The sequence below is a fragment of the Chroicocephalus ridibundus genome, chromosome 9, assembly GCF_963924245.1.
Source record: "Chroicocephalus ridibundus chromosome 9, bChrRid1.1, whole genome shotgun sequence".
Classification (NCBI taxonomy): Eukaryota; Metazoa; Chordata; class Aves; order Charadriiformes; family Laridae; genus Chroicocephalus; species Chroicocephalus ridibundus.
The window spans coordinates 1,077,261-1,092,225 of record NC_086292.1 but is presented as its reverse complement, the minus strand read 5'-3'; the positions used below and the strand labels follow the sequence as shown (position 1 = coordinate 1,092,225).

At 61.1% G+C, this 14,965-nt stretch overlaps 1 protein-coding gene across 6 annotated transcripts; it reads right to left on the bottom strand.

Moving 5' to 3' along the window:
- Positions 1-886: 886 nt before the first annotated feature.
- On the bottom strand, positions 887-14,378 carry SPRY3 (sprouty RTK signaling antagonist 3). Of its 6 annotated transcripts, none has more exons than XM_063346137.1 (2): positions 14,356-14,378; positions 887-7,841 (listed from the first exon to the last, which is right to left on the bottom strand). In XM_063346137.1, exon 2 carries the CDS (start codon positions 7,792-7,794, stop codon positions 6,874-6,876), a length of 921 nt encoding a protein of 306 aa, XP_063202207.1. In that variant the 5' UTR covers positions 7,795-7,841; positions 14,356-14,378; the 3' UTR covers positions 887-6,873. The 6 variants fall into 6 exon arrangements, with proteins under 6 accessions (XP_063202207.1, XP_063202206.1, XP_063202202.1 ...); XM_063346136.1 differs by lacking the exon at positions 14,356-14,378 and adding an exon at positions 13,920-13,992; XM_063346132.1 differs by lacking the exon at positions 14,356-14,378 and adding an exon at positions 12,688-12,824.
- Positions 14,379-14,965: the final 587 nt, after the last annotated feature.

Here is a 14,965-nt window from a genome sequence, read left to right as displayed (position 1 = left end):
TCAATTAAGCACAAAGGTTGAGAGGGCTCTTGGGCACAGGTCTAGCCTGGCAGAACCGTCCTACGAAAGGACTCCTGCAGCTAGAGGAAACAGGCTACCAGAGCCAAGGGCTAGACGCTGAAGCCAACAAATGCAAACAGGAATAAGGGAGGTGCCACTAACGGTGGGATTCATTAGCCACCCAATCTATGTGAAAGGACTTCGTGCTCTGGAAGTGCCTGAATAAAGATCCACCGTCTTTGTGAGGGAAGAGCTGTAGGCAAACAGAAGGCACCCTTGAGCCAAGAAGAAGTTACTGGGCTCCGTACGTGCAGAAGTGCATGAAAAACTCGCCTGTCATACGCACGGAGAGATCAGAGGCACCAGCCCGACCCAGCAACTGCTGATGCTATGGCCCAGTTCCATCCTTCTGGGGCTAAACACGTCACCAAGGTGCCTTCTGCAGCTGGTGGGAAGAGACAGCCGTGCCCAAACTGCAGCTCCTCCCGCAGAAGATGTCCATTGCCCTGTGGCATCACCCCATCTCCTCAGGCAGTAGAAGAGGCTTTGGGAATGTGTTGGAATCTCTGTGGAGTGACTGAAATCCCCCAAATCTCAGGGATTTCTTACCTCACTCCCTCCCTATTTGCTCCGGCCCTTTGGTACAGGAGCCTACCCTTCCTCGAGGATCTGGGACAGTCGAAGGATGGAAGCACGCGCCGAGACCCTCGAGGTTTTCTTTCAGCATGAGGAGAGGGCTGCCCGGGGAGATCTCATGGAGTTCAAAACGATCCCCCCAGCACCCAGCCCCACCGCTAGCCCGGCTGCCCCGCAGCCAACACGAGCCCTGCCGAAGCGGGAGCCTGAGTCACGCCCCGGCCACCACGGAGACAAGAATGAGACCACATTCAAAATTAATATATATTTTTATTGAATAATTGCTCTAAGTGGGCTTGTGAAGCCACCCATAGAATTACTCCTTTCATCTCAGCAGTGGTTCAGTAACAGTTATTAGCTTTGCAAGAGAAGAAAACCAAACAGAAGAGGGTGCATTAAAATAAATAGGTTATTTTTTTCTTATCTTTAAAATAAACTTTTCAAATAAATACTTTGGTTATTTTTTTTTTATTTTTTTCCCTTAAAAGGTACAAGAGTATTGTCAAAAAACAGCCATCAGGTTATAAACATATATTATACCTTATAGAAAGGAACCCAAATAAAGACAGCCGGGGGAGGGATCTCTTTATACACTGTACAGAATGCCTTTGTACCAATTAAACGGAGAATTAGAGGCTTCGGTTCTTGGTACGAGACTCTCCTTTGAAGCCAAGGGTGATCTGTCTTCTAAGGAGAACTTTGTGCTGAGGACACCTGGAGGGGGCAGGAGGCTGGGTGGCCACTGCTGGTCCGTGGAGCATCTCCACGGCCCGAGGGAACGGCTGGGCAAGGATGGGCGGAGGGAGAGGGAGGGGAAGGGGGAGAGGGAGAGGGGCTCTGCGGGGCAGAGCGGCAACACGGGCAAGGCAGGACCAGCCGTGCCAGCGCCAGGAGGATCACACACCTCCCGGCTGATGCTGCCGTGGAACAGAGGGTGTGAGAAACCTCCTCTCCCAGTGCCCAGCCCAGCTCGCCAGGGTGGGTTTGGTCCTGCTCATGCTGAAGCCCCTTGGGGTGCTGCAGGAAGGCGCAGCAGGAGGGAGACCCAGCGAGACACCCCGCGCTGCCTCCCCTCGCCCGGCACTCGCACGTCCACGCTGCCCCACGGAGACGCGCGATCGCTTCCATCCATCCCACGTCCCTCCTGCCTGCAGTCCCCCTCCACGGGGACCGCTCAGCATCCCCGGCTCGTGCCCTCAGGGGATTCTTCTACAACATCAGCCCGCACAGGGAAACAGGTCTCACCCGCGCAAGCGCCCGACCTGCGGTCTGGGAGAAGGAGTTTGCCAGAGATCCCGATGCTCCCTGAGAAATACCCCGAAGCAGACCGATCCCAAAGAGATCCCAGCTCTGGTTTGGCCCACACGGACCAGATGCCGACCAGCAGCCTCCAGCTGCCACAAGCTTCCCGCAGGTCTGGGCTCCGCGGGCTCCCTGAAGGACACAAGCCTGACCTGGATCCTAGTAAAGACCAAGAATGGGCTTTGGGGTGGGGGTATGCCCCGATCTACTTTCCTCACGTGCTGATCACAAAAAGTTAGACCTTCCGGTATCTGAAGACCTCCCAGCTTTCTCCAGCCTCGAAACACCCCAGGGCCTGAGGCAGCGAGCAAACGAACAAAGCGGGTGCTGGAAATTGCAAGTTTGGGGCACGGTGTGCTCCTTCCCCGTGCAGTGCAGTCGTGCAAACCTTGCAGCAGCTCCTCTCGCCTCTCCGCTCACCCCTCTCTATTGCACTAAAGCAGCCATCCATAAACTGTTCTTCTGTGCTTTGGCATCTTTTGGCCGATGACACTTGCCCACCAGTCTTTGGGTTCACACATGGGGATGGGGAAGAGCAAACTCAGTGGCATTCTATAGGAATCTGAGAGTAGAGTCCCAAAAAGCTCCCCCCCTGTTCTTTGAAGTACTTCATTGGCACTGATGAACCCCACAGGGATGGGTGGACAGCAGCCCAAGGACCACTTCTGCCCTTCCACCAGGAGGGTTGGGGGGCTGGCATGGGAGGGAGACTCCACCTTGGTCCCCAGTGACCCCTTCTCACCAGTACCGGGACTGGTCACACGTCTCCCAGCAGGGAAGGAGGGGAGCGGGACCAAGGGAAGCCCTGGAGAAAGCAAGCACCAGCAGGAGCTCTTGCGTGGACGGAGCTCTGGAGGTCTGGGTGGGAAGAGGAGGCTCCCACATGGGGAGCAGAGCAGGGGGAGCTCAGGTCCTGCTCAGCAGCTCCTGCCTCCTGCTCCTTTGGCACCTGAGTCTCTCTTTCCCTGTCTCAATCTGCCCCGCAGCCCTGCGCCTTTCCTGGCAAAGCAGCCCACAACCGGCAGAGACACCCAACCTGGAGAAACGTTCCCTCGCACAGCGGATCCATCCTTGTCAAATCCCAGGGGTGCAGGGAAAACAGAGGACTCAACATGCGACTCTCCCAAGAAGAAAACCAAAAAAGACACGTCAGGACAGAGAGAAACCCAAACTGCCAGGACAAGCAGCTGCAAACAAACATCTGGAGCAGATGTTATCTGACTCATTACAGGGTGGGGCAGGAAAGGGGCTCACAACCCCAACCAAAATTGGAGTCCTCTCTGCAGGGAAACCAAACTCTCTGGCAGCCGGAGATGGGGAGGGAGCAGGACGGATCTGGTCTGGAGATGTTAGGGAAAAGCTCAGGGGAAAAACATGACCAGAGGCTACCCACAGCCTTCCCGACACCAGATGAGCTCAGGGAACCAGAGCTGGCCTCCTTGGAGAGCTTTTGGCAAATCCCGACCTGCTCCTTCTGCTGAGAGCAAGGAACGGGAGCTCGCTGGGGCCCCCAGGTGGGTGGGAAGCAGCAGCCCCACGCGAAGCCACTTGCCCCGATGAGCAGGGCAGCGGCCAACAGCTCTAAACTTCTCCAGAAGTTTAGCTGCAAGGCTTGCATGTGGCTTTGCGTTTTGCCCTCAACACCATCAAACCAAAGCCCTGCGCTGGTCTGACAGCCCTCAGGGCCCACCCGGGGCTCTCCTCCTCTCCGATCCCCTTCTACGCATCCCGTATTTCACTAAATATCTCTCGGGGGTTTGTCATTTCTTGGAGATGAGACATTCAAGAGACCTGGGCGGGCTCCCCAGCCCTGCACCCAGGCTGTGGCACGATTCCCTGGTAGAAATGGGACTTTTGCACCGACCCAGAAAAATCCCATTGGGTGAAGGCTACTGGCGGGCGTCCTGGCCTCCCACCAGCTACTGGAGGTAAATATCCTGCAACAGTAGTGCAGGGCTCAGCCTCGCCGTGCCAGCGCCGGCAAAACTGGCTCTGGGGAGCTGCTGTGCGGACACTCGTCTTCCCATCCCACGGCCCCAGCACCGGGGGGGGTGGTCGCCCCGTGCTTGCATGACTTCGGAGGCCGTGAAAATGATGAAGCTTCACATGTTGAGTCATTCCACCATCAGGAGAGGAAGCAATGAATTGCAAAGATACAGAGGTGGTAACTAAATTTACAAGTGGGATCCATTTAAAAAAGGAGGAGAGAAAAAAAAAAAAAAAGTCAAAGTAGAGCAAGTTGGAAAATTCTGTTCATTAGTTTTCTTTAAAAAGTTTCAATGAACTATTTCACATTCTCATTCAAGTGAGACATTTCCTCATATCCTCAGCGAAAATGGGGCCTTTTCTCCCTAAAAAAGCTTTACAATTTTTAGGAAGAAGGGGTTTAATCAGCACTGGTAGAAAAGGGAACCGAGCGTTCAAAAGGAAGGGTGCCTCTCGGTGGAAGTCTCTCCCCCGAACTTCGCCTGGAAGCAGGGAGCCAGGCAATTATTGGCATACGGATAAATATGTTTGCAATGTAATTTATAACTGCTGCCACAGAGACAGGGACTGACCTCGTGGGGTACGCACACCTACAGGGCACCCTCCGAGAAGATCGTGGCCCTCTCCCTTCTCAATGCCAGGGGATGCTCGCTGGAACCCAGAGCATCGGCCCCAACTCCCCGCAGCTCATGGACGTGGGCTCTCCATCTCCGGCCAGGGGAAGCATCTTTCGACATCCCCCGTCAGGCTCTGGGTGAAATCAGGGTGAGGACCTCGGTCATATCCGTAACACCCCAGGCACAAACGTCACCCCAGGGATGGGATTCATCCCCCCTTCCACAGTCCAATGCTTGGGTCCCATTTGGGTCAAGGGAGACAGGCACTGCCAGAACATAATTTAATGAATAGTGTTTTCAAGGGGGATGAATCACTCCCTGGAACCGCTTTTCCCTGCAACAGAGGGAGCTTGGAGCAGCACCGATTTTTAGGCAGCGAATGTACAGAAAGAGGAATCCCATGGCAAGATCCTACCTCCTGCCGCACCCCGCGGCCAGCGCCGAATCCTACCCCCTCTCTGCAAAGCCCAACCCCCCCAGCACAATCTGTAAACCTCCCTCTCCCCCTCTCCCGACTACCCAGGAACTAAAGGTCTAGGATTAGCGACAAACAGACCGGGAAATCATCTTCCAGCATGTGCAAGTGTACCAGGAAGCCAAACCTTGCATCTGGCACCATTCACAGCAGTATCATGAATATTATTAGTAATAGACCTAGCCATCCTAACGTTATATTTATATATACAAAAATAGATCCACAGAACTCTACGTAACGAGGTGGCTGAGGGAAGGCGACGGACGAGCCCTGGGCGGCAGGGTCTTGGAGGAAGCCAAGGGACACGTTGCATATATTTCTCCAGGGGAACCATTCGCTTCTCTCCGCGCTCACACCCCTCGGAGGAGGGACAGGCGGGCAGAGCTGAGCACCGGGACATCGTCCCGGCTCCAAACTCCCCCCACCCATCGGCCGATGACAGCAGGGTCCCAAGGGGGAGCTGGCACCCCGCAAGCGGAGATGGGGCTGAGTCCAGGATCTGGAGGAGCTGCCCCCAGCTGCAGCCACGGGCTGGGCTGACTATCATCCCGGCAGGGAAACCACGAAGCCCTGACCCCGCGTCGGCTTTCCTTCTGGTCTGCAGATGGCCCAGCCCCAGCGCTGGCTTCAGCCCCGTCTCCGCTTTGCCGCAGGCAGCCGCTGCTGCAGAATTCCCTTCAGCAGTGACGCTGGTGTTGGTGTGACACGCCGGGGGGGCAAGGAAAGGGAGGTGAGGACTCAAAGGCAACTTCTGCAGGGAGGGAAGGTCGGGGTCACGTCTCTCGACACCCCCTTCTGCTCCCCGCTTCCCTCCAGGAGCTGCAGAAGACCCCACCGGGGATCCCCCAGGCCGGGTGCGAACAGAAGCACGGTGCGAGTGGCAGCTCTTGACAGTCGGGGTTGGGGTGTGTTTTTTAAAGTGAATTCAGTGCTGGTGGAAGGTACCAGATCGGGGCTCCCGGGGCTCGAGCACGGAGCCGCTGCCTGTGGCGTCTGCTCGGTGGTGGGATGGAGCCGGGCAGCAGCTCCTGCCCCACCAGGGTTTGCGCTCCGGAGGCAGCCCTTCAAGGCGTTGAGAAATGAATGGCAATTTCAAACCAGCTTCTTGTTCTCAGCCAAATCCCAGAGGGGACCTTTCCCTCGCTGCAGTCGGGCAGAAGCGAGTGGGCTGGGCTGCCTCCGAGAGCTCCTTCCCCTGCCAGAAGGTTTCTAAAGCTTCCCACACCTTCCCTTCCTCTCTGAGACGGAAAAATACGATGCCACCTCATTTTGAAGCTCACTCGCTTCTCCCAGTGGCTTCCAAGCCCAGAGGGAAGCCGCTGCCACTGGTGGGACCCCATGGCGCCCCAGCCCCTCGGGGAAAGCGGACCCACGGCGGGGTGAGAGGAGAGAGGTTGCCCACGAAAAGTGCTGGAGAAAGAGGGAGAGGGAGAGAAGGAGGTCTGGCTCCTGGAGGACTCTTGCACGGGGGATGTGTCGACAACCTGCCTCTTCCCGCCATCGGGAAGGACCACACCACGGGGCAGCAGCAGCTCCTGGAACCCTCTGAGAGCAGAGTCCCGAGGGCCCCCCCGGGGCACGGCCGGGGAGGGCACCCGCAGCTCTCTGCCTCCCCGGGTCCCTCACCCCTGTGTGCAAAACCAGCGCTTCCCAGCAGCTGCCCTGGCCACGCAGCCGCCTGCGAGCTCCCAGGGGCTGGGGGACCCCCAGTTCACCCGTCTCATTCCCGGGAGGTGATGGTGGGCAGGGGGGAGCGCTGCAGAGCGGAGGGAGCCGGAGGAGGAGGAGGGGGATGGGGAGGAGAGGAGGTGGAGGAGGAGGAAGAGGAGTAAAGCCTGCTTCTCCTCCCCGGGAGGGTCATACCGGCTTATCCAGCGTCTTGGGGAAAGGCGTGCCGCTGGAGGAGGAGATTTTCCTGCAGACCGTGTTGGTGTGGCTCTGGCAGCGGCAGCCGGGTCGTTTCAGGCCGTCATAACCCCGCTGGCAAAGTTTGAGGCACCCCAGGGTAGGAAAGTAGCAGCAGAGGCAGGGCATGAGGAGCGAGAGGAAGCTCATGGCAGCCCAGCGGGCACAGCAGGACCCCGGCCCGCAGGAGCAGGGGTCGTCGGCGCAGGTGTCCTCGTCGTCGGTGGAGCAGTGGTAGAAGAGCCCCTTGACGCAGCAGAGGCAGGTCCCGTAGTCGAGGAGGCTCTCGGGGGAGCAGAGGCAGCGCTGGTTGCAGAGCCAGCAGGAGGGCAGGCTGCGGGCGGCCGTGCAGCGGGCGCACTTGCACCGCCCGCACTCCTCGCAGATGAAGAGGTGGCCGGTGTGGAGGGTGGGCTTCTCCGCAGCCCCCTTCAGCGGCGACTCCTCCGCTTTCAGCTCGCCGGGCCGGGGCTGCGTCCGGATGAGGGAGTGCCCGGAGTGGGACGGCGTGAGGCTGCTCAGGAGCCGCTGGTCGGAGGCGGTGGTGCTTTGGGAGACGGAGCTGGCGGTGCTGGAATGGCTCATGTGCTGCTGCAAGGGTGGCATCTGGTGCTGTTGGCTGTGGCTGCGGTGCAGGTCCTGGAAGGTGGAAGACGCCAGGCGGTCCTGGGACCACTCCTGCTTGTGCGGTGGCTGGGACAGGGAAGGGTTGGAGCGGGTTTGCTGGAAGCAGACGGCCGGTCTCTCCACGTAGTTGTTGCTGGCACGGATGGAGCGGATTTGGTCAATGGACAGGACCTGCTGGAAGTCCTCAGCGGGCGGGTCCATCGTCTCGTCGCAACTGAGTTCAGCCACGCTGGAAGAGAGCTGCATTTCCAGGAGCGAGGAGACCCTGCGGCATCAGGGCACATCTAAAAATCCTAAAGGATGGGGCAGGAAGGCAGAAAAAACATTTGTGTTACATTTTATAACGGATCCATCCATAAAGACCTGGAAGCAAAGACTGGCTGGAGAACCCCTGGTGAAGTCCTTTCCAACAGCCAGACTCACAGTACTTCTGCGCCTGGGGACGCTGAGGCTGGACACGTCCAAAGGGCGAGTGCCGTGAGATCTGTCCCTTGAAACAGGGGGACACGGCATCTCCCCATGCTTTTGAGCTTTCCGTGTCCTTCCCGAGGATTTCCCACCCCTTGCCAGCACTGAGGGACCCCCTCTGTCCTCCCTCTCCTTCCCCAGGGGCAAGTGGCAGCCCTCTCTGCAGGAGGGGAAACTTGAAGCTGGGACTTATCCGCAGCCAGTGAGGGAGCTGGGAACGGCATCTCCTCTGGAGCAGGAGACTCTCTTTTGGGGCTTCCCAGCACACCCCAAGCAGCCTCCCGGTGCCGTACCCGGTACACGCCGGGGTCAATGGGATGGCGGGGATCTGAACACATTTCATTTCAGGCAGCACCAGCAACAAATTGCGACTACGGAGGCACACGCTTGGCCAGGGACAGGCCAAGCCCACAGACTCCCCGGGTCCTGGCGGCTCCCACCGCAGCATCCCGTTTTCCCACGCACAACCCAAGAACCGATTTAGCCCCATCACCAACACGGAGACGGGCAGGTTTCTCGTTAGCCCCGGCACAAACCCCGGGGGAAGCGGGGAAAGCAGGCATCGCAGCAGGCGAGCCCCGTCTTGCTCCGTGCACCGGGGCTGCCATGCTGCTCGCTGTCGTTTTCGGGAACTGGCACTTCCCGAGTCCGCGGCACTGCTCTATCCAGAGGGAAGGTCGGGACCATCCCAGGGCTGTGGAATGGGGCAGGGAGGACCCCCGTGTCCCACAGCACCCCCCCGGCAGGTTTGACCTCACGGCATCAGCACCATCGCCAAAACCACTGCCAGACCTTGCTGCTGGCGTCTGGGTGAGACCTCTGTGGGGCTGGGGCTGGGCTCAGGCAGGAGCAGGGATGCGATGGAGCCGGGTTTTTGGTCTTAGGAGGGAGGGAGACACTCCTCACTTCTGCTGCCTGCAAAACGCCGGAGCGCGCAGAGGACGGAAGCCATTCGGTGCATGCCAGAGCCCGGCAAAGAGCTTTCCCCCAGCGCTTCCAGCCCAGATTGCGATACCGGGTACGTGCTCTCCGTGCGCAGCCAGCTTCCCCGGGACAAAGCCAGTCTCCTCTGGCAGACCAAACGAGTGATCCCTCGGTGACACAGATATTGTCACGGTGCCCGGGCCCGCAGGAAGACTCTGTGTCGGTAGGAAGCTCCCCACTGGCCGCGCAGATGGCCAGCAGCCCAGGCGGCCGGTGGCGGCCGAGGCTTTCAAATAGGTGAGGGGCCACAGGTAGAATCTGCTCATGCAGCAGAGAGAGGCAGAGGGAAGATTGATTTTCATTAGCTAGGCTGACCTTGACGAGCAGGGAAAAGCAAAGGCAACTTACTTTGACTGTTCAAGCAAGATCTGGCCTCTCCCATCCCCCTCCCCGGAAAGAAAAGGCAACCGATCTGCTTAGATTTGGGTTTTTCCTGTGCACGGAGCCCCTCCTGCCGCCCCCTCCGTGCGATCTCAAGGGAGATGCTCATCCCGTCCAGGGATACGGGCCAGCGAACGAGCCGCTCTGCCAGGACCCCCCCCGATTGATTTGGAGGCCGATGTGTTTAACGGAAATATCAAGGTGAATGAGGAGGGCACGGCTGCCCCCGGGAAGGTTGTGCGAGCACGCTGCCGGGGTGGGAACGGGCCACGGAGGCAAAACACCTTCGTGGGAGCTGTTACCTGCTGCCGCTGAGCTCCTCACCTGGGAAGGTCTCACCAAAGCCCAGGCCGGTGAGCTGGAGCCCCCTGGACCCCCGCAGAGATACGGCACGTCTCAGCCTGCAGCTGGGACCACGCGGAGGGGAGCGGGGAGCAGCCTCAGCGCGTTCCCACATCCCTCGTGGCCCACACCCCATCTCGGGGTGGGATGGTTCAGGGGACGATGCTGATTTACAGCCGGGAAGGAGCTGCTCACACCTGGGTGTCCGTCCCCTCCAACCCGTGCGCTGGGATTTGGCAGGACTCGCGAGGCTCCCGTGAGGGTCCCGTGTGGGGCTCGAAGCAAGGGGTGACCCACAGGCAGAGAGCCGCGGAGGGTCCCAGTGCGATGGAGGCAGTGGAACTGGGAGGTTAAGAGCAGCCAAAGGGCAGACCCAGTACAGCTACACCCAGTCCTCCCTGCAAGACCTGGAGCTCGGGAGACACGAGGGGACCCGTGGCCACGCTGAGGCAGGAGGAGATGGAGAGGGGACACTGCGAGGAGGACAGAGCCCCCGGGACAGCAGGCGAATAGAGGAGCTGGCAATCAGGCCATGCACTGCGTTGCGACCCGGACGCTTAGGATCTGAGTCCAGGGCTTGGATGCAGCATCCCGGGCAAGACAGGTCCTGGGAGGACCCCCGAGACCGAACCGGGGCCCAGACGCTCCTGGACCTACGATCCCCAGACGCAGGGTTAGACATGGACCGGGGGGAGGCAAAGGTCCCTCTGGGACCCAAGAGGACGTGAGCCAGAGGATCTGTGGGTCCTCCAGCCCAGCGGGATGGAGAGAAGAGGGACTGAACGACTGGAGCTGGGACCCCACTCCTGCCCCCCCATCCTGGGGGAGCCCAGTGTCCCCCACTCACTCCCAGCCCTCCCTGCTCCAGCCCCATCCCGGGGCTGCAACCAGTCCATATCCCGGCCCCACTGGTCCGACCGTCCCCGGGGCACTGCTGCACCCTCCCTGCCTACCTGCCTGTCTGGGGGGGACCGGGGCAGCGTGTCCCCAGCCTCCTCCTCCTCACACCCTGCCTTCGAGGCAGGCATGCCAGCCCCGGAAACCGGGCGAGCTTTATGGCCGCCAGCAGCCCCAAACATATAAAGTTCGTGTGATAATGGGCCAGAGGAGGGATTGTAAAAGCAAATGATTTACAGGCTGGAGGTGGCTGCAAGCCGGGGACGAGCTGCACAGGGCGCCCAGGTGGGAGAAGAGGGCTTTTCCCACGCGCTTCCCTCCGGAGGGACCCCCTCACCCTGTGCTGGGTGCTGTGGGGTGGCGCAGGGTGGTGGCAACCCCGTGCCCCGCTCCGCACACAGCCCACGCGTGGCTCGGATGCCGGCTGCAGCCCCCCTGCACGGCCCTGCCGTCTGCTGGCCCCCCCAGCAACGAAACCCACGCCTGGCTCGGGTCCGGGTCCGGCCTGCAGACCCCACAGCCCCACCGTGCCCACAGCCCACGCGTTTCCAGGACCTCCGAGCACCTCCATGCACACAGCCCCTTCGGATGCCCCAGCTCTGCCATCCACACAGCCCACGCGTGACTCTGACCCACACCAAGCCACCAGCCCCATTGTGTACACCCCACGCGTGTACAGGACCCCCATCCCCACTGCTCGCATGTGCCCAGGACCCCTGCCCGCTCAACACAAATTGCCCACGTGTGGCCAGGACCCCCAAACCCTCAGCACGCGGGTGCCCATGCACCCCAGTTTTATCACACACTCACAGTCTGTGCATGTCCAGGGACCCCCGTCTCCTCAGCAAATGGCCCATGCATGCCCTGGACCCCTCACCATGAATTGCCCACGCCATGTCCAGGACCCCCAATTCATCAGCACACGCTGCCCACGCGTGTCCAGGACCCCCAACCCCTGGGCACAAATTGCCCACACGCAGCCAGGACCCCCAATTCATCAGCACACGCTGCCCACGCGTGCCCAGGACCCCCAACCCATTGGCACAAAATGCCTGTGTGTGCCCTGGACTGCCAACCTCTGGGCACGAATTGCCCATGTGTGTCCAGGACCCCCAAGCCCTCGGCACGTGCTGCCCACGCGTGTCCGGGACACCCGTCCCCACTGCCCGCACACGCCCAGGACCCCCGGCTCCATCACAGGCTCAGAGCCCCTGCACGTCCAGGGACCCCTGTCTCCTTGGCAAACAGCCCACACGTGCCCTGGACCGCCAACCTCTGGGCACGAATTGCCCATGTGTGTCCAGGACCCCCAACCCCTCGGCACACGCTGCCCACGCGCGTCCAGGACCCCCGTCCCCAATTCCCACACGTGCCCGGGACCCCCGGCTCCATGGCACGCTCACAGCCGCCACACGTCCGCGGACCCCCGTCCCCTCCGAAACAGCCCACGCGTGCCCAGGACCCCCAACCCCTCGGCACGAGTTGCCCACGCGTGTCCGGGACCCCCGTCCCCACCGCCCACACACGCCCAGGACCGCCGGCTCCATCGCACACTCACAGCCGCCGCACGTCCGCGGACCCCCGTCCCCTCGGAAACAGCCCACGCGTGTCCCGCCCCCCCCCTCCCCGCGGCGCACCGCCGCCGTCCCGCAGCCCACGCGTGTCCCCTCCCCGCGCCGGACTCACCCCGCCGCCGCCGCCTCCGCCGGTCCATCCGCCCGCCCAGCACCGAGCCCCGGGGCCGTCCCGGAGCGGGGCTACCTAGCGGCGAGCGGCGGCGGGCAGGGACGCGGGGCACCGCCCGCCCGCCCGGCCCCGCAGCCGGGCCGAGCTCCGCGCCCAGCGCGGCGGGAGCGGGGCCGGGGCGGGCCGGGGGCGGCGGGGGGGAGCCCGGCGGGGCTGCCCGGCCCCGGCTGGTGAAGGCGGGCTGGTCCCCGGCGCTCCTTGTGAATGGGGGCAGCGTGGAGGATGGGAGGGAGGGAGGGATTTGTGGCTGCCCGTTAGCATCGCTCGCTCTCCCTCGCTCTGCCGCTCGCCTTCCCGGAGCTGGAGCTCTTAATGCTTTACCTAAGTGGCGTCATCCAGCTGAAATTGAATCGGCCCATTAGCGGTCCCCATAGAGCCCTGGGCATCCGCTCCCCAGATAATGACTGCAACGGAGCCGGGAGCAGCGGGATGCAGCAGGCACTATTTAAACGTTTCCGTCTGCCTCGGGCTCCGCTTCCCCCCGTGCGCCCACCGGGACAGCCCCGCCGCCACCCCTCCCAGCCCATCGTCCCCCCTGGGGACACCCGCTACAGCCACGCTGCCGGTCCTTGCTGCCTCGGTGGCGTGGGTACCGTCCGACGCCAGCGGCGCGGGATGGGGTCAGTTCAGCCCAACGCCACGGGCAGGTTGAGTGGGGAGCGCAGCAGGGTGGGCTGCCAAGGCCAGTGTCGGCCACCGGGCTCTGCCACCTTGGGCGAATCGCTTGGTCTCTACATTGCTGTGAAATGGGCACAATCACCTTCTGTCAGGCGTCTCCGGCTCAGCCCTCCCTGTGCAGCTCGGGGGGCAGCAAGGGGAGCCCAGGTGCCGTCCACCCTCGATACTACCAAAAAGTCTAAACTAATACCTGAGTTAGCTCCTGTAGTAGAAGCTCGGGGTAGAGGGGCTGGAAAGGGGCTTTTCTGTACCGAGATCCACACAACCAGTCCCCACACAGCCCATCCTCCCAGAGACAAAAACCTCGGACTCAAGGTCCAAACAGGACCTGGACCTTCTGTCCCAGATGTTTCCCCTCCTTGTGCTGCTTTCTCGAAGCCGACAACCACTGCTCAGGAGCACCAGGGAGCCCTGTGATACCCCTCGGCCCCACTTATAAATAAACTGGACCTGGTCTGACAGTCCCAAAGACACATGGCCTCTCCTTGATGACACTGGATATTGGTTATGGACCCCACCAGAGCTCCCACCTTCATGTTGTCCCTCTCAGCATTTCCAGGTTGGTCACCCATCCTTTCTGGTAGCGTTTGCCGGAGGAGCAAAGCAACGTTACCAGCTCAGGGAGGACTGAGAACCTGTCTCCAAAAGTGAAGTTGAAGCCATCGAGCCTTCAACCGTCCCAGCCAAGTCCCACGTGGGGACCCGCTCCCCTGGGACGGGCAGCTGCCCGAGGCTCAGTCATGCGGCGTCCAACGGGCAGCGCAGGGTCTGGGGGTGTGAGAGGGGCTGGGGGAGATGGACGAGAAGGAGCCTGAACAAGGGTGACAAAACCAGCTCTGCCGCTCTTTGCCCTAAACCAGGATGATCCCACTGACCTCAGCGGTTCCCTCCCAGTTGATGCCAGCAGAAGTGCTGGAGTCTTCCCCAGCAGGGGCCAGTGACCCCACTCTCCCGGTGTGGTTCCCAGCTGAGCCTTTCCAGGCTCATTCCTAGGCATTTCTAGGCTGAGTGTTTCTCCATCTCCACAGGATCCCACCGGAGCTGCTCCTCCAGGAGGAGTTACTCCAAGAGGAACGAGTCCCTGACAGCATCCCTCAGCCTCAGCTGCAGCTCAGAGCCTCCACGCTGCATCTCCCTGCGCTCCCACCAGCCCCTCCTCTTCTCCCCATCGCTCTCAGCTCCGTCTTTAAAGGTGCAGAAAGGATCCGAGTTGCCCAATTCCCAGCCACTGCCAGCCGGCTGCGAGCACCTGACTCCCAAAAGCACGTGGGATGTCCTCCCTTTCTCCCAGCCCAAATCTATCACTCCCACCTTGAGGTGCCGGTGATTCAGGCTTCCCTCCACTGGCTCACAGCATCCCCAGCGCAGCCTGCGTCGTGCTCAGCCAGCGCCGCTTTATTCCTCACCCGCTGCCGAGGGAGGGCCGAAAAGGCATGAATGCAGAGATACCGAGACAAGTGGGAGGGTGGGAAGCGGAGGGGGAATAGCAGCCTCCTGGGGAGTTATTGACCGCAGCATCTCTGAAGAGGAGGGCTGGGAACCCGTGGGCATTTGCAAAGCAGAAAAGTTGAGAGCCGCTCCCAAAGGAAGGGTCCGGGACTGAGCCCCCAGCAGGTTTTCGGAGGGTTTTTGGCTGTCGGAAGAGGGATGTGGTCCCCTGACAGTGCACAGCCATGATGCCGGCCGTGCCAGAGGAAGGTGTGAGACTCTGATTTATGATAATCTCTCCCCACACAAGGTCTGCGGGAGCGAGCGGCTGCCCTGAACGCAGGGTTTAACATCCCCCTGGCCGCGCTGTGACAGCTCCCGCTGTCCCCATGCCCCGCGTCCCCATGCCCCTTCTCAGCCACTGCCTGCAGGTCTGATCCCAGCTCCTCTCAGCTGCCCCGTGGGACTGATTTCCCTCCTCCTCCCAGTTTGG

Excerpts from the sequence above, each read along its gene's own strand:
- SPRY3 (XM_063346137.1), bottom strand. The coding sequence starts at position 7,794 with ATGCAGCTCTCTTCCAGCGTGGCTGAACTCAGTTGCGACGAGACGATG.